The 17,707-nt window shown below is 44.7% G+C and overlaps 2 protein-coding genes across 7 annotated transcripts in view; one reads left to right on the top strand and one right to left on the bottom strand.

Annotated features, from left to right (window-relative positions):
• Positions 1-13,433, top strand: part of EML6 (echinoderm microtubule associated protein like 6) — a 264,728-nt gene extending 251,295 nt beyond the window's left edge. The window contains exons 37-45 of the mRNA XM_011996533.1: positions 526-683; positions 1,643-1,757; positions 3,579-3,767; positions 5,032-5,204; positions 5,615-5,777; positions 8,465-8,568; positions 9,564-9,717; positions 10,104-10,204; positions 11,482-13,433. Coding sequence (XP_011851923.1) covers positions 526-683; positions 1,643-1,757; positions 3,579-3,767; positions 5,032-5,204; positions 5,615-5,777; positions 8,465-8,568; positions 9,564-9,717; positions 10,104-10,204; positions 11,482-11,506 — 1,182 coding nt within the window. The 3' untranslated portion in view covers positions 11,507-13,433. The remainder of the gene's footprint in view (positions 1-525; positions 684-1,642; positions 1,758-3,578; positions 3,768-5,031; positions 5,205-5,614; positions 5,778-8,464; positions 8,569-9,563; positions 9,718-10,103; positions 10,205-11,481) is intronic.
• Positions 13,434-13,595: 162 nt separating this feature from the next.
• Positions 13,596-17,707, bottom strand: part of RTN4 (reticulon 4) — a 78,995-nt gene continuing 74,883 nt past the window's right edge. For all 6 annotated transcript variants that reach the window (XM_011996518.1, XM_011996516.1, XM_011996515.1 and 3 more), the window contains 4 exons: positions 16,091-16,160; positions 15,207-15,253; positions 14,949-15,007; positions 13,596-14,581 (listed from right to left, as the gene is read on the bottom strand). In XM_011996518.1, the coding sequence (XP_011851908.1) occupies positions 14,539-14,581; positions 14,949-15,007; positions 15,207-15,253; positions 16,091-16,160 (219 nt within the window). In that variant the 3' untranslated portion in view covers positions 13,596-14,538. The remainder of the gene's footprint in view (positions 14,582-14,948; positions 15,008-15,206; positions 15,254-16,090; positions 16,161-17,707) is intronic.

Here is a 17,707-nt window from a genome sequence, read left to right as displayed (position 1 = left end):
TTTCCACTGCTAGATAGTGATCCTTTTTCTTCCCAGCCCTCTTGTGCCACAGATGCCCCCAATTGCCACCCTTAAGTGAGCTATGGGGTGCCCTCAGCCAATGCAGGCTCCAAAATGGAGACATGTTGGAACACAGTCACTTCATGGTCCTCCAGGAGTGGGTTTCTCCCTTTCATAGAGGAGCTCCAGGAAAGTGTCCTGTGGCCCGGAGTCTGCCCCTGCCCCTGCTGTCACTTGGGCAGTGCTCACGGAAGAGAAGTCCTTGCTAATGCACAGCTGTGCTCAGAGGGGAAGTCAAATGCCCAAGCCAATTACATAGAGTTAATTTCCAAGCCAGGCGGACTACCTTGTGATGTGCTCTCAGTGGTTTCTCTGCAATTTCTGCTGCTTTCCTTAGCACAAAAAGATCAAATCACCTTGGCATGTCTGTGTCTCTAGCTGTGGTTCCTTAATGAGAGAACGGGTGCCTGGGGAGGGACCTGCTTGAGTGTGTTCCAGGTATAGAAGATGTTCTTCTGTTTACAGAACAACCTCACTTTCACGGGTGCCATCAATGGAGACGTCTACGTGTGGAAGGACCACTTCCTCATCCGGCTGGTGGCCAAGGCTCACACAGGCCCCGTGTTCACAATGTACACAACCCTTCGGGATGGACTCATAGTGACCGGCGGAAAAGAGCGGCCGTAAGCCAAAGCTCCTATGGAAACAACTTGTCGTTTGTTGTTATCTTGGGAGAAACTGACAGAAGTGTCCCCAGCTTGGAGAAAATGCAGATTGTCATCCTCCTATCTTTTTTGCTTTAGGAAGATCAGTCTGCTCTCTCTCCAAGAGGGCCCTAGGTCAAGATCCTCAGAAGGAAGAGAGGAGTGCAAAAGTGGTTTGATGGTAGTTTAAAAACCCGAGAGAGGTGTAGTGGTTCACCCCTATAATCCCAGCACTTCGGGAGGCCAAGGTGGGCAGATCACCTGAGGTCAGGAGTTCAAAACCAGCCTTGTCAACATGGTGAAACCCCATCTCTACTAAAAATATAAAATTTCGTTGGGCATGGTGGTGGGCGCCTGTAATCCCAGCTACTTGGGAGGCTGAGGCAGGAGAATGGCTTGAACCCAGGAGGCGGAGGTTGCAGTGAGCCGAGATTGTGTCATTGTACTATAGCCTGGGTGACAAGAGCGAAACTCCATCTCAAAATAAATTAATAAATAAAAATTAAAAACAAAATCTTGAGAGGTATTCTTGAACAAACCACAGTGACTTTGCTGTTGATAAAATGTTATTCTTGGTAGCTCTGTGGAGGAATGGAGGAAGGAGAGGGGAGATGTGGAAGCAAAGCCTGAAGACAGGAGAAACGTTTCTGTGTTCTAATCTAATAAAAAGTCTGAATTTCCAAATTACATTTTCTTTCCTCCCAAGATAGTAGCATTCGAAGGCATTTTAGGAAATCTGCAAGCTCAGGAGGTTGGGATCGCTCAGCAGCAGGGCCTAAGAGGGAGGCTGCCTGGAGGGTCTGGACCCCCGAGGGTCTGTCCTTCTGGGCTCCAACCAGCGAGGACCCTGATGACTGGGAAACAGGGGAGAGGCCTGGAGGCAGGATTGGGTCTTAGGATGAGGGTTAACAGCCTGAGTCCCTTTCAATCTTTTTTAGGACCAAAGAAGGAGGTGCTGTAAAATTGTGGGACCAGGAGATGAAGCGCTGCCGGGCCTTTCAGCTGGAGACGGGGCAGCTGGTGGAGTGTGTGCGCTCTGTGTGCCGTGGAAAAGTGAGCACAGCCAGCTCCCCTGGGGGCTGGGCCAGGGAAGGGGGAAGTGTAGGTACCTTCCGAGCCAGGCACTTTCCCTGGACTGGTTTAATCCTTGAAACAAGGCTTCAAGATGTGAATTGTGCTGTAGTGGGAAGCAGCTTAAGAGAGTCAGACTCCCCCAGGAAGAACCAGTTGGGTGACCTTGGGTGTGTTCCTTAATGTTTTTGTGTCCAGTACACAGGTTTGTCATGAGGGTCACATATTTATACATGACAGTGCCTTTCATCTTGCCTGGCATATAGTCCCATTCAGGAGATGTTAGCTACTAGTATTATAGATGATATTCGCATAAGCTCAGAGATATTAAATAGTTTGCCTATGCCCTAAGTTATAGGGTCAATAAGGAGGAGGTAAGGGCCACCAAACTAAACTGTCTGACTCAAAGCCATTGGTTTCCAACTCACATTTGGCAGCACATCCAAAACAACTGGTGAGTTTTAAAGAATATGGATGTCCGGGCATCCATTTGGGACTGGACCAAAATCTGAGTCCGAATCTCAGGGATGGGGCCTTGACTTGTATGTTCCCTTCTATTTCCTTCTATTTAAATTCCCCCAGGAGATTTGATGCACTTAAAAGCCAATCTCCAAACCTTGATCGAATACCTTGTGTTTATGTTTTTGAATATCAGTCTAAGAATTTGCTTTCTAGATGCTCTCCATGAAAAAGGCAAACCAGATGTGGAATACCACGTGATTCGAAACTGGGGATTTTGTTCTTAAATAGCTAAGTGATGCCCACCTGGAAGGGTAGTTATCGGACATGAAGGCAGGACTACACCTGGAGCCTGGAAGTTATCAGGAAGTAGATTTTTTTTTTTTTTTCTTTGAGACAGTCTTGCTCTGTTGCCCAGGCTGGAGTGCTTCAGTGTGATCTCAGCTCACTGCAACCTATGCCTCCTGGGTTCAAGCGATTCTCCTGCCTCAGCCTCCTGAGTAGCCGGGATTACAGGCGCCCGCCACCACGCCCAGCTAATTTTTTATGTTTTTAGTAGAGATGGGGTTTTGCCATGTTGGCTGGGCTGCTCTCAAACTCCTGACTTCAGGTGATTCACCCATCTCGGCCTCCCAAAGGGCTGGGATTATAGGCCTGAGTCATCACACCTGGCCAGGAAGCAGAATTTTGTTCAGTGGAAGGAAGAACTTACTAAGAGTTTGAGCTGTCCAAGAACAGGAATTGGCTGCCTTGCTCTGCAGTCACTGGAATATTCTAGCAGAGGCTGGGTGATGGAGCTCTCACCCAGGTGCGAGCTGTGCTGAAGGTCAGGTCTGTGCTGAAGCTCTCACCTGAGGTAGCTGATGGAGAAAAGGCAAAGTGAAAGGGTGGAAAAGAGCAATTAGGAACGGACAGTTTGTTGTTAAAAACAAAACACTGGCCAGGTGTGCTGGCTCACACCTGTAATCCCAGCACTCTGAGAGGCCAAGGGAGGCAGATCACTTGAGGTCAGGAGTTTGAGACCAGCCTGGCCAATATGGTAAAACCCCCATCTCTACTAAAAATACAAAAATTAGCCGGATGTGGTGGTGGGCACCTGAAGTCCCAGCTACTAGGGAGGCTGAGGCAGGAGAATCACTTGAACCCAGGAGGCAGAGGTTGCAGTGCAGTGAGCCAAGATGTCACCACTGCGCCCCAGCCTGGGTGACAGAGTGAGACCCTGTCTCAAAAACAAAAACAACACTTCTCACCCCTTCCTATTTTAATATTAACCCTGCAAAGGCATTTTCCCAAGTTACTTGTGTTTTGTTTGTCCTTTTTCTAATAGTGTTTCAATTACAACAGGGAAAAATCTTAGTGGGAACCAAAGACGGAGAAATAATTGAAGTTGGTGAAAAAAATGCTGCTTCTAATATCCTGATTGATGGTCACATGGAAGGGGAGATTTGGGGCCTGGCCACTCACCCTTCCAAGGACCTGTTCATCTCTGCCAGCAACGACGGCACAGCCCGGATCTGGGACCTGGCTGACAAGGTGAGGCCGACTCTGCCCAAACTCAGATGCCCACGAGTGGGCTGCTGGCCGTGGGAGCTGAGCGAGGGGAGGCCCAGCCAGCATCATGGCGGAGACGGGGATGGGGCCAGATAGGAGATCAAGGTAGAAAACCTAACAATAAAAGAAGGCCCACTCACCACAACCCATCTAAACGATATATTTGACAACGATTATTCTCTTGTCATGAAAGAACCCACAAAACTAAAAATATGGAATCAAATGATGTTTTCCCTGGATGAGAAGACTAAAAATGATTTAAAATGTCAGTGTTCCCAAATGGGCCTAATGTATTTCTGTCAAAATCCCAACAAGGTTTCTCTTCGAGTTTGGGAAGGCGGTGTTAAAGTTCACCTGGAGTAAAACTGTGAAACAGCAGGGAGGGGCTGGGTGGAGGGGGCGGGTGGGGGGAAACGAAGGGTTCTTCCCAATCCTCGTGCCTTATCCAGTGTTAAAACAAGCACTCAGGTTCTACTAATTAAAATGCTTGGTTTCATTTTAAAATGGCTGGTAAATGTTGTATTTTTAGTGTCATAGTCACAGAATAGACAGGTAAAAGCCTGAGTATGGTTGTTAGACTCCTAAGTTAGTTTCTGTAATTATTTATTAAACATCATTAGCAACAGCTGTCACTACTTGACCTACATAACCCCAGCTGCTTCATGGACATGATCAGTGCCTACAATAACCTCGCAAAGCCCTTGTTAACATCGCTATTAGTAAAACTAGAGAAACCGAGATGTAATTTACCCAAACACACCCAGCTAGTAAGTGACAGGGCCAGGATTCAGAATTTGAACCAGCAGAGGCAGAAGCTCAAACTCTTTCCCCTAAACAAGAGGTTGGCAATCTATAGTTAAAGGCCAGATCTGGCCTGTGGCCTGTTTCTACAAGTCCAGCTGCCCTGTTTTATTCAGGTACTGTGGCTGTCTTGTGCTACAGCAGGCAGAGGTGAGTAGTTGTGACAGACTTTATGGCCCACAGAGTCTAAAGTAGGTGCTACCTAATCATTTACAGAAAAAGTTTGCCAGCCACAGCCCTACAACTTGTTGTCCCCCAAGCTGCTCTAATCAAAACATACAGCCCACCTCAGTTATTCAGGGACATTTACTCTAAGAAGTAAGAGATTTGGTGGCCTGCAGTGGCTGCAAAGTCAGCCTGACTTCTCTGGCCTGGTGCACGATGTCTCCTGGAGACCAGCCGAGGGGGCCAAGGGCTCAGGTGACTTTCCTTTGCATCAATGCAGAAGCTGTTAAACAAGGTGAGCCTGGGCCACGCAGCCAGGTGTGCGGCCTACAGCCCTGACGGGGAGATGGTGGCCATTGGCATGAAGAATGGAGAGTTTGTCATCTTGTTGGTGAACAGCCTGAAAGTTTGGGGGAAAAAAAGAGACCGGAAATCTGCTATCCAAGATATCAGGTACCTAAGTGGGTGGTCTGGGCGTGGAGGAGAAAGGCAAGCATTCTGCTTACCAGTGGTTCCCATTCCGGCCACGGCTGGAATAAAGAACTCAGCTGTGAGTGAGTCACTTTCAACAAGTCACCTATGAAAGAATACCTTCTCCCGCGCTCACTCTCAGACAAGGCTTTGCTAATTTCCATGTACGTGTGGTTAAAATTACTTGTAAATGTCATTCTACCATATTTCCCGGGGATTCGATCCAGATAAATGGTTGAAATCTATAGAATGCCAGGAGAGGTGACCACATGTGAGTCACAAGGCGGCTCTCATTTCCTTTGGGCCTGGAAGGCCTGTCAGAGCAGCCTTCATGCCTGACCAGCCCCAAACAGCCCTCCTCATGGACCCTGCTCTTGGATTGCTTTTTCTAGAATCAGCCCAGACAACCGATTCTTAGCCGTTGGTTCTTCTGAACACACAGTCGACTTCTATGACCTCACTCAGGGCACAAATCTGAACCGCATTGGCTACTGCAAAGATATTCCAAGCTTTGTCATTCAGATGGATTTTTCTGCAGATGGCAAATACATTCAGGTATGCTTAGGGTTTACTGATATCTGGGGCAACGAATAATAACAGCAATAATAACAATGGCCTATATTAATCGAGTCCTTACTGTGTGCCAGGCAATGTGCTCACTCTTCACCAGAACTCCTTAAGTAGTTACTTTTTTCATGTTTTGTAAATGTAGAAACAGAGACTTAGAGAATTTAAAATAGTGAAGAGTAAGAAAAGCAGGAAACACAAGCCCTAATCATCTTTAATTTGCCCCTCACTGTCTCACGTGTCTGCCTGAAGAAACCATCAAACAGGCTTTGTGTGAGCAACATGGCTGTTTATTTCACCTGGGTGCAGGTGGACTGAGTCCGAAAAGAAAGTCAGCAAAGGGTGGTGGATTATCATTAGTTCTTACAGGTTTTGGGATAGGTGGTGGGGTTAAGAGCAATGTTTTGGGGGGTAGGGGTGGATCTCACAAAGTACATTCTCAAGGGTGGGGAGAATTACAAAGAAACTTCTTAAGGGTGGGGGAGATTATAAAGAACCATCTTAAGGGTGGAGGAGATTACAAAGTACATTGATCAGTTAGGGTGGGGCAGAAACAAATCACAATGGTGGAATGTCATCAGTTAAGGCTATTTTCACTTCTGTGGATCTTCAGTTGCTTCAGGCCATCTGGATGTATACATTCCGGTCACTGGAGTTATGATGGCTTAGCTTGGGCTCAGAGGCCTGACACCACCTCCTCTTCAGAGTTTCCTGATTTCTAGTTTTCTGGGCTACACCTAAGTCTTGTGCCACTTCTGGTATTTATTGATGTCATTTCCAAACTCTACTGGGTAGAATGGCCCCTCCATATGTGGGCCCTGGACTCCAGCCAGTGGGCCTGGAGTGAAAGCTCATCCCTGGGTCCCAGGGCAGCTGACCAGTGGAAGGGAGGGAGAGGGGTCCACTGCTGGGACTGACCCCTGAAAACAGAATGATTTCTCCAGCACTCAACAAATCTGCGTTTGTGAGCTGTCCTGGAGCTGGATATTCACTGCAAAAGGAGAGAGGATGTATTTATTCATTGAACTATTTGCTGAACCAGGCACTATGCTAGATTTTTACATGGACAAAAGGAGACTGGTCCGGTAACCATCCAAGGGGTTCACCTTGCTCGCTGCCTAGACAGAGCCAATTTCTCAAGACAGGGGAATTGCAATAGAGAAAGAGTAATTCACACAGAGCTGGCTGTGCGGGAGACCGGAGTTTTATTACTCAAATTGGTCTCCCTGACTATTTGGGGAGCGGAGTTTTTAAGGATAATTTGGTGGGTGGGGGGAAGCCAGTGAACCTGGAGTGCTGATTGGTCAGAGACGAAATCATAGGGAGTTGGAGCTGTCTTCCTGCACTGAGTCAGTTCCTGGATGGGGGGCCACAAAATCAGATGAGCCACTTTATTGATCTGGGTGGGGCCAGCTGATCCATCAAGTGCAGGGTCTGCAAAATGTCTCAAGCACTGAATTTACGAGCAGTTTGAGGGTCAGAATCTTGTAGCCTCCAGCTGCATGACTCCTAAACCATAATTTCTAATCTTTTGGCTGATGTTAGTCCTACAAAGGCAATCTAGTTCCCAGGCAAGGAGGTCTGCTTTGGGAAAGGGCTACTACCATCTTTGTTTAAACCATAAACTATGAACTCTCCCATAGTTCAGCCTAAGTCCAGGAATGAACAAGGTCAGCTTGTAGGTTGGAAGCAAGATGGAGCCAGTTAAGTTAGATCTCTTTCACTGTCTCAGTCATAATTTTGCAAAGGCAGTTTCAGTCCCTGTTTCCTGGAGCTTGCTCTGTAACAGAGAAGACAAGCACTGAACAGACAATCACAAAATATAAATACAATTACAAACTGTGATTATGTGCCAAGAAGGAAAAGTACAGCATTCTGGGGGGCATGTAACAAGGTGCTGAATTTAGATGCACTTCCTCTCAGCAAGCGATATTTCAGCTGAGGTCTGCAGGGTGTGTAGGCGTTAGCCAGCAGAGAGGTGGGAACACTGTTCCAGTCCATCTGCATGAAAGGCCCGAGGCAGGAAAGAGCTCAGCTTCCCAGCTCATTCCAGGAGAAGCACTGCAGGGACAGAGGAGGCTGAAGAGAAAGGCAGCAGGCATTCACTGCAACTGTCCTTGATGGTAGGAAAAGTGGTCTGTTTCCCTTAGAAGATTCCCAGAGCACCAAGGGTCAGGTTCTAGACACCTCAGAGATCACCTGTACCAGCTGCTGGTGTGAGAAACCTGCCTTACCTCTGTACCAAAGGTTCTTGGTTTCCTGAGAACTGGGATTGCTGTGTATCAGAAACACCTGGCGGCTTTGTTACAGCCGGCATTGCTGGGCCCCACCCTTTCTGTGTCTGGGTAGGTTTGGGGTGGGGCCCAATAATTTGCATTTCTAACAGGTTTCTAGATGCAGCTGAGGTTGCTGGTCAGGAACCACACTCGAGAGAATTGCTGCCTTAGGACTCTGGAAAATAGCGAGAAAATGGATGAGAAGAAAGATGGGGAAATGGCCTGCTGGTGTTGCCGTGGGCTGGCCATAGGCTTTGCAGCCTGGAGCTGAGCTTGGGTTTGGAGAAAAGCCCTCGGGATGCAGAGGCTGGGCCAGTGTTCTGGGAAACAGTGCACCCAAAGGCAGTCTGTGGAACTGAGAAAGAACGTTGATGAACATGGCTTCTCTTCTACCTACAGGTGTCAACAGGTGCCTATAAGCGCCAGGTGCATGAGGTCCCCCTGGGGAAGCAGGTAACTGAAGCCATGGTCATTGAGAAGATCACCTGGGCCTCCTGGACAAGGTGACTGACTGGAAGAAAAAACCTGAGGAAAAGGTCATGAGAGAGTCTCTTGTCTCAGGCTCAGCCTCCAAGTCTGTGCAGGATCTGGAGAAGCTGAGAAATGGAGTTGTCTTTTCTTTTGGGGGTGAGGGTGGGAGGCTTCTTGGCACTAGTGTAAGACACTGGCTTTGATCTGACCTAGGTTTTTGAAATGCAAAGTCCCTCTTTTTGTGTAATTTCTCCTACAAGTCTCCAACCCCTTCCATCAAGTTCAACAGGAAACCATGTGCCGTCTCTTGGCCAATCCTAGTGCACAGTGAGGTCTCCAATCACCAGGGGAAGGGAGTAGGAGGGCCAGACCCCTGCTTAGCAGGATGAGAAACAATGGCTAATTCATGGGAAAAGAGGCCATTTAGCCTGTGAGTTGAAAGGAATCCCTGCTGTTCTCCCCAACACACACATATTCAAGGGGACCATAGGGAACAGGGAGAGAATCAAAGATGGGGGGTAACTTTTGTTTTTGGAGTGTAGGGGACGGAGGCAGAGGGGGAACAGTAAGAGCTGGCACAAATGTACAGAGGGGAAGAAGACAGATGCTTTCATGCCAGGAGGGCCACATGGCTGTACGGAATTACATAAAATAGCACCAGGGACCAGTTTCATGGAGTACAATTTTTTCCAGAGACCAAGTCGGTGGTGGGGTTTCAGGATGAAACTGTTCCACCTCGAGGAGCTTGCAACCTAGAACCCTCACATGCTCAGTTCACACTAGGGTTCGCGGTTCCTATGAGACACTAATGCGACAGCAGATCTGACAGGAGGTGGAGCCACCACTGCTCACTTCCTGCCCTGCGGCCGGTTCCTAACAGGCCATGGACCAGTCCCGGTCCGCAGCCTGGCTTTTGGGGACCCCTGATGTTAAACATCCCTCTCTTCCTTATCCCTGGGAGGTGATGACTGACTGCAAGAAACCTTTGCACGTGACTTCCTTCTAACCCTCCTTTCTGTTGGAACAGTGTCCTGGGAGATGAAGTCATTGGAATCTGGCCACGAAATGCAGACAAAGCTGATGTCAACTGCGCATGTGTGACCCACGCTGGCCTGAACATTGTCACAGGAGATGACTTTGGGCTGGTGAAGCTCTTTGATTTTCCGTGCACAGAGAAATTTGTGAGTCTTCCTCAGAGTAACCTTTCTGCAGGTTCTCTGTTTTGCCGTCTGCAAGAGATAGGGGCCACATCTAGATGAACCTCTGGGAGACACAGAGAAACCCTGTCCCAGTACTGTGGAAATATGGCAATGACTTTTTCACCTCCTGGAGGGGCAGTCCTGGAAGCCAGAAGGGAGGATGGAGGGTGGATAAAATGGCCGGAAGTGGGGCAAGGATGAGAGGCAGGAAAGTCAGCCAAAGCCTGGCTAATAGATGAGTCCAGACCAAATGGGAGTCCCCAGTGAAGGAAGGTTCTGGGAGCAGGGGATTTGAGTGCTGGAAGGAGTCTGTGGTTGCTGAGAGGAGCCAGAGTCTCTTAACTGTCTCCATTCACTTTTGCTCACAGGCCAAACATAAGCGATACTTTGGTCACTCGGCTCACGTGACAAACATCCGTTTCTCTTATGATGACAAGTATGTGGTCAGCACTGGAGGAGACGACTGCAGGTACTAACCTAGCGGACCCAGTTCTTACTCCCCAGGCCTGGCCAGCTCTCCCTCCCCATCTCAGGCGTGCTGTGAGTCAGCCTCTCCCAGGGGCATGGGGAGGGCTGATGTTGGGCTAATAAACAGGAAATTCCATGAGTCCTCATGAAGGCAAGTACTTTCCGAGATAAGGCATTTACTCTTTGGTGACTGTCAACCCAATGGTTGTGACTGGAGCTGTCCTGGGATGGCGTGGGCATGTGATAGCTACTCTGGGCACTGCTGGGGGACAGGGACAGGTGGCTGAGACCTGAGACGGCTGCTTGGAGTAGGAGCTCTTGGCAGCCCACGGGCTGTTGTGCACAATCAGGTTAGAATGGAAATTCATCCATAGAACTCCCAGCTGATCACCAGTGTTGGGAATTTATTATTTATAGTATAGAGGAACAGGACTAGGTCATTCTAACTCACTCAGCTTCCCCATTTCTGATGAGCTTCATTGTAGCAGGAATACTGGGTTCTATTCAGCCCAAGCAAAACTCTTGAGGGGATAAAGAAGAAATACATGCATTCTGATACTTTCTAGTGGTCTGAGGTTGTAAGAAAGGCACCTATAAAGAATTTCGTCCCACTTCCCACTCAAAAGCACTGCATATTTCTGATGGCCTGCCTGGGAGCACCCATCTCCAGCCTGCTGTGCTGGCTACTTCTGGCACTTATAGCCCTTGAGATAGGACTGACAGCAGCTCCCTGCAGAGTGCAAACACCCATTCAAAGCAGCACCAACCAAACTATCAACAAGCTAGGAGTAAGAGACATAAATGAACTGGTCACCCCAATGCACGCTGTGTTTTAATATAAAAGACTTAGAAGTGACCTTAACCATGCAGGGCTTATAGGCCTTTGTAGGAACGGGAGCACGCTGTGACCCCGGCTCTGTGCTAAACACTCGAAAGGGCTCTCTGACTCAAGTGGAGTTGATAAACCTTTTCAATAGTAACAGGAGAGAGTGTGATATCAAAGTGCCAAAAGTCCTCACGGACCAACATTCAGCACAGACATTCAAACTGCTGAAAGAACCAAACAGAACTCAATTGAAAAAACAGACCTTTAAAAAAAAAAAAAAAAAGCAATAGATCTTAATTTGGTGGCAAGATCCGTGGGTTACCTTTTGAAGTCAAAATGTTCAGTACATCACCTGAGCTTGACTTTTGAGCACTTGGCAAGATTGTTTTTTTTCACTTGACACAAGTATGACGTCCAGCTATGCAAAATGACTGTTTGGTCTGCCTTTTCAGTGTATTTGTATGGCGATGTCTGTAAATGCCAGAAGCCTCTTATGTTATTGCTGCTGCTGCTACCAGCCAGCAACTGCAGAGGCCACGCTGAGGTGCCTCCTTGCCACCAGCCGTTGGGAAATGCCTACCATGCTGCCCCGGACACACAAGCTCAAAATGCGGCGGAAGTTACACAGCTGTTCCCATAAACTGGACTCTCCAAAACTGTGATGCCACGAAGGAAGGTCAAGTTGTAAAATGTTAAGACTGCTTGCCTCTGTTCCTGAGACTAAACACTATACATACTGACTACATTGACAAAGAACTCCTATCTGATAATGTAGCCCGCTGACAAATTTTGAAGCCTCGGTTACCCTAAACTAATATGTAGCTTTTAATTTGCATCAAAACTTTTACAAAGATGTTTTGCTATTGTTTCTATATACTTCAAGAATGTTCATTTTTACAAATAAGTTGAACAAGACAGCCTAAGTTAGATGCACCGAAGTACTAGAAGTATCGCTAGCCTCTGTTCTCCAATTTAGCTTTCAAAACCAAATGAGCCATGTATAAAGGAGTTGAGAAACTTAATTTTTTAATGTTTCATTTGCAGAGTTTTATATCCATTAAGTGCCTTTGAAAGTTTCCAGTTGTGTGGGCTGCTGTCTCACCTCCCACCAATTTCTCCTTTCTCCATATGGTGCTAAAACTTCAAAGCTGAGGAGGGCTGCAGGACCCTTAGCAGATTCAGCATGTCACCCTTGTCCTGTGTTCATGCCAAGGCTTCCTAAATGAAAGACATCAGTTACCTGCTTATGGGAAGGTGAGCAGCAAAGGAACTGAAGTTCGGGACGGGGTAGAATCATGGGTTTTCATTGTGTTTCGTGCCAAACCCACAAAATCCAAAATAGAATTCAAATTAAACAAAGTTCTACTATAAAATGGAAGGGAAAAAAGGCTCTGGAAGGTCCAGGAGAATGAGCTGACTTATCTTGTTAAATCTTAAGATAAATGGGGTAACCCAAGGCTGCACCTTATTGTACCACCCTGAGTGGAGTTGAGGTGACTCCATTGATTGCTTCAGATGAACTATGTAGGTCAAGTCCAGATTCTAAAAAAATTACCTGCAGAACAAATTGTAAACCCAAGGAATAGCTGGTAAATCAAAATTATAAAGTGAGTTAGAGTTCCTTGGAGTTGGTTGTATGACAGAATATGACTTGGACAATCTTTACCAGAAGCCATCTGTACGCCCCCTCAGTCACACTTTCCATGTAGCTGACCAGTGACTACAGGATGTGGCTGACAGTGCTCACTGAAAGGAGAGCTGGTGAGGGATTGGTCGTTCTGAGCACATAGACGCCTATTAGTCCTTCCGTTCAGTGAACACAAATTCGAGATCTACATTTACTGGCTACTTGCATTTGTCAGTTTAGAGAAAAGGTAAAATGAAGCATTTTCAATTAAAGAATAGACTAACAAACATTTACCACAGAAGTGCTTCAGCATTCTAAATGGATTAGCTCACTCATTAAGCTATTTTTATATGCCAATTTACTAATGCCTTACATCAATCCACGAATAGGTTGTTGGGCCCACAGTAGAGTCCCTATGCAGTCCCAATTCTGTTTGTTTTCTGTAACCATGTGACTGGTGATGCTGAGTGATAACCATGTCTGCCTATATTGTACTAGACTCTTCATGCTGATCGGATCTTGCATTGAAATAACCACGTGGAAGAACAATAAATCGATTAGTTATGAAATGTACAACCATACTTAAAGAGCAATAGTGTCCGTGTGTCATGAAAAACTTATTTGTAAACGTTTATATGGTATGATTTTATGTATGTTCATAAATCCTGCACTGTATGATATACGTTAAAATATCGGTGCATGAATTTATTTTCAAAAAGTATAAAACACATCACTTAAACATTTTATGTGTCAAATAAATTTGATTATGTAAACACATTTGTTGACTTTTGTTTCCCAAGTAAACAAACAGCTGCACCATCAGCTGAAAAAACTTTTCTAAAAGCACAAGCTACCATTCACTGGTTGAAGCAAAGTCTACCCACTATGTGCATTTTTAATCTGCAGTTTCGTTTCATGAAATGAAAATACCAAAGTACATTTTAAGTCTATAAGCTTTATTGATACTTTGCTTTTACAGTTCACAATGCATTCCACAGATTTAGTTCAGTACAGCTTAAACCACAATGGTATAAATCTTCATTTTGTAATTTCTTGCATAACAATGTTTGATATTTGCAAACAACATTTTTGGAAGCATTAGATTCAGTCCATAGAGTTGAGTTTGTGACAAAATTAACTACAGGAAGTCTGTGCAATGAAATTTATGTTGGAGTTCTATGTGTGTGGCATTTCATGTTGAAAACAGATGGTAGTGCTCCTAGAAATGTATTTTCTTTTTCTAGCTTATGTGCTTTGGAACTATACATGTATAACCAATGACTCTGAAATACCAAGCACTGTGGGGTGGCTGGAAGGTAAAGGTCTAAGCTTTGTGAAACACTATATATATATAATCTATATTTACTTATATTGGCAATTAATATAACAGTAAAAGTCACAATACACCTAGAACATACGAGAAAAGCAAGATTTTCCATTCCTGCTTTACTGGTGTGATCTCGTCTAAACATTTCATTTCAGAAAATCTGCATCAATCTACACGGACCATACACAGTGCACAAACTGAAAAGGGCTTTTTTTTCTAACTCCACCATCTCTGCAACTTGCCAAGATGCAGCAAGACTACCTGCAACAAAGTAAAATATACAGGTTTTTTATTCCACCAGTGCCTCAGATAGGAAAAAGATATGATTACGGTTTAAATCCATACATAGCAGCTTACAATACTTAGATGATGAACACATGGCAGTCAAGACAGGTAATTTTCCCTCACAACAGTGCATGGCTAAAAATAAAGATCGAACAACGATCTGTGAAACTGCACTGCAATGTCAAGGTTCGTTCTTCCCTGACCCTCCCCCATATACTCAAATGAATACCCCCTTTAAAGATGAACTCCTAGTAATTATTTTGGGTGTTTTCATTCAGCTTTGCGCTTCAATCCAGGGATTTTCGCTTGGATTCTGAAAATGAAAAAGTCAATGTAAATATCAGTTTTGTTTGCTGCTGCTTAACATACCATCTTCCAAGAACCACTTGTATGTTATTCAGCTAACACAAGAAATGAAATCCTTGAAGCTGCCTAATTCTACACTCTAATTTTGCCACCTTGGCCTCATGAATTAGATTTAAGCAAAGCCTTAAACACATAATAAACCCAGAAACGAATGGTCCAAATGTTAGAAAAACAATCTTTTTTGGCAACTCTGAAGTCACACTTAAGGTCTGACAGAGATTCGTTACTCATTATGCCTGCAATATGAAAATACTGTTCTCACAATCCAGCACACCTTATCCTAGTAAAAACACTGCAGATTTTTAAATACTTACTTAGCCATAGCATCTTTAACATTCTTATTTGCAAGTCCTAGATAATGATCTATCTGTGCCTGAAAGAGAGGTATAAAGGAATTATTAATTACCACTGCTAAAGAATCTTATTAACCACTACTATGTGTCAAACTAAAGACTTAAGAAACTATCACATTTCTCATTTTTAGAAGACATTGAAAATGGGCACTAATACATTCATAAATCCCATGTAATAGAGTGGGCGCTCTATTCTGAAGTCAGCAGTTAGGAAATTACCTGATGCCGTTCATAAATAACAGGAACACTGAAGAGTGAAATGAGAGCTGAAAAGGGAAATACACAACTTTTCAAAAAGACTGGAATGATTTGGGAGAAATAAACACTCAAAAAACTATGAAACTGGCACCTCAAGATAATCAGGCAGTGTTGCTAATGAATGAATACGAACATAAGGATCTCTGGCTGCACCTGCTGTTGAGGAGCCACTCCAGGAGTGAATGAACGGTGTGAGGCTGCAGTTAGTTATTCACTAGAGCCAAGAACCATTCCTAGCTTCAATTCATATCACAGGTTTCATAAAATACAGGTATCCCTGGTAAGATTGATGACTGCACCATCATATAAGGCCACCCTTTATCTGGTTTGTCACTGTTAGTAGGAGCAGTCTTCAGCACCTAAGGTAGCATTTCAATAAACTGGGAAGCAGTATCACCAACTTATTTAAAGAGAATACAACCTCAAACATTTTTTTTTTTTGAGATGGAGTTTCACTCTTGTTGCCCAAGCTGAAGTGCAATGGTGCGATCTCGGCTCACTGCAACCTCCGCCTCTTGGGCTCAAGTGATTCTCCTGCCTCAGCCTCCTGAGTAGCTGGGATTACAGGCGCACGCCACCACGCCCGGCTGATTTTTTTGTAATTTTAGTAGAAATGGCGTTTCACCATGTTAGCCAGGCTGGTCTCAAACTCCTGGCCTCGGGTGATTCGCCCACCTCGGCCTCCCAAAGTGCTGGGATTACAGGCGTGAGCTACCGCGCCCGGCCCAAACTTTCATCCTCTACTTTTCATACAGTGAGAATATTCCCCACTAAAATGTCTAAGCTCTCCTGGCACACAATCTTTTTTCCAGCAATTTTTCATCCCAATGGCTTTGTAGACTTACCCAAAATCAGTAGCGTCAGACCATTAAACAAGGCACCAACATAGGTAAATACCCACATCAACACTGCAAACTATAAGAAAATAACAGCCCATTATAAACAAAATTCAAGTAAAGTTTCTTAATTATCCTTTCCAAAGCATCCCATCTAAATGCCAACCTACAGAGGCATACAACTTGAAGACCGGGTAAAGTACCATGAACAGCTCACTTTTAAGTCACCAGTCTCAATTATGAATTTCAGAATCCTAAAATAATAGATTTGACCCATTTTCTCTGGACTACACTACCAAGTAGTTGATTCTGCTGAGATCAGAAAATATACCAAGGGTACATCTTACCCCTCCAGCACTAACAGCATTTAGCTTTCAAATGGGAAGACTAGAACGGTAGTATGATAATTGTCTATTAAAATTGATTTCAAAGTACTAACTAGTTGAGTGCTTGAAGATATATGAGCTGAATAATTCACACATTAATATCTCAGACAGCTGATAAGCAGTAATTGGGCAAAGAGTACTTATCTGGGAAATTATGTTTCAGGTACCAAAAATACCACCTCCAGCCTTTGAAGGATCAGGCATAAAGTTTGTCTGAATTTTGTTAAACATTGGTCATCATCAGTTCCTTTGCTTTCTAATTCAAGGCCTTCATGTATATGTCTGGCAATCACTCTCACCTATTTCGTAGGTAAACAACATGATGCCACCATCTACAGTGATTATTTAGTCTTATATAACAGTATAAATGAAAAGGGGAGTAGTAGAGCACCCCCATTATCTAAAGCAGGGATCCGCAAACTTTCTCTGTGAAGAGCTACAGTAAAATTTCAGGTTTTATGGGCCACATAGGGTTTGTATCTCATATTAGACTTTGTTGTTATCTTATAACCCTTTAAAAATGTACACCACCCACTCTTAGCTCCCACACTATACAAAAACAGGCCATGGCCCAAATAAGCAGTGGTTTGCTAACCCTTGATCTAAAGCTTATCTTTCTCCATGTATTAAACGAACTCTGACTGAATGCTTACTGAGCATTAAGGAGTCAAACATTAGTAAGCATACTTGTTACAGCTTAGGAAGACACTTTGGATGACTCCACAAAGCAACAGTTCTACAAATAGCAACACTCTGGTCACCCTAACTGAATTTAACTAATGTTCAAGTCAGTAAATATCAGGCATTCTTAGTATCTGTCAATTGAAAAAAAAAATTTAAGCTGTCCTATTCTTAGCAATTGCTATTGGAACCCCTGGTAGAAAGGTTTGAAGGATGACTTCAGTTAGTAAGGCTTTTCTCTCACACAGTTTTACAGACTCCTATTGCTGAAGCTAAATATAACTTTTGCACTTGAGCAAGTTTACTATAGAGCAAGGGAGTTATTTTTATCCATCACTGTCCACAAGTGTAAAGGGAAAAGTGTTGACCTTCCACATTTTAGAAGAAATTGCTTTAGCAACAAAGATGCCCTTAACATGACAGAAGATAGTAACAAACACAAACTAAAGTAAGTCCTCATTTGGTCATTACAGTCACTGACAAGGCTTCACACCAAGTCCATAGGAGAGAAGCCCAAGACTTCACACCTGAGCCACTGAAGGGGCTCGTATGTCACTTG

The sequence above is a fragment of the Mandrillus leucophaeus genome, unplaced genomic scaffold (assembly GCF_000951045.1).
Source record: "Mandrillus leucophaeus isolate KB7577 unplaced genomic scaffold, Mleu.le_1.0 Scaffold518, whole genome shotgun sequence".
Classification (NCBI taxonomy): Eukaryota; Metazoa; Chordata; class Mammalia; order Primates; family Cercopithecidae; genus Mandrillus; species Mandrillus leucophaeus.
Note: the sequence above shows the minus strand (reverse complement) of the source record. Positions and strands in the feature narration are given on the sequence as shown.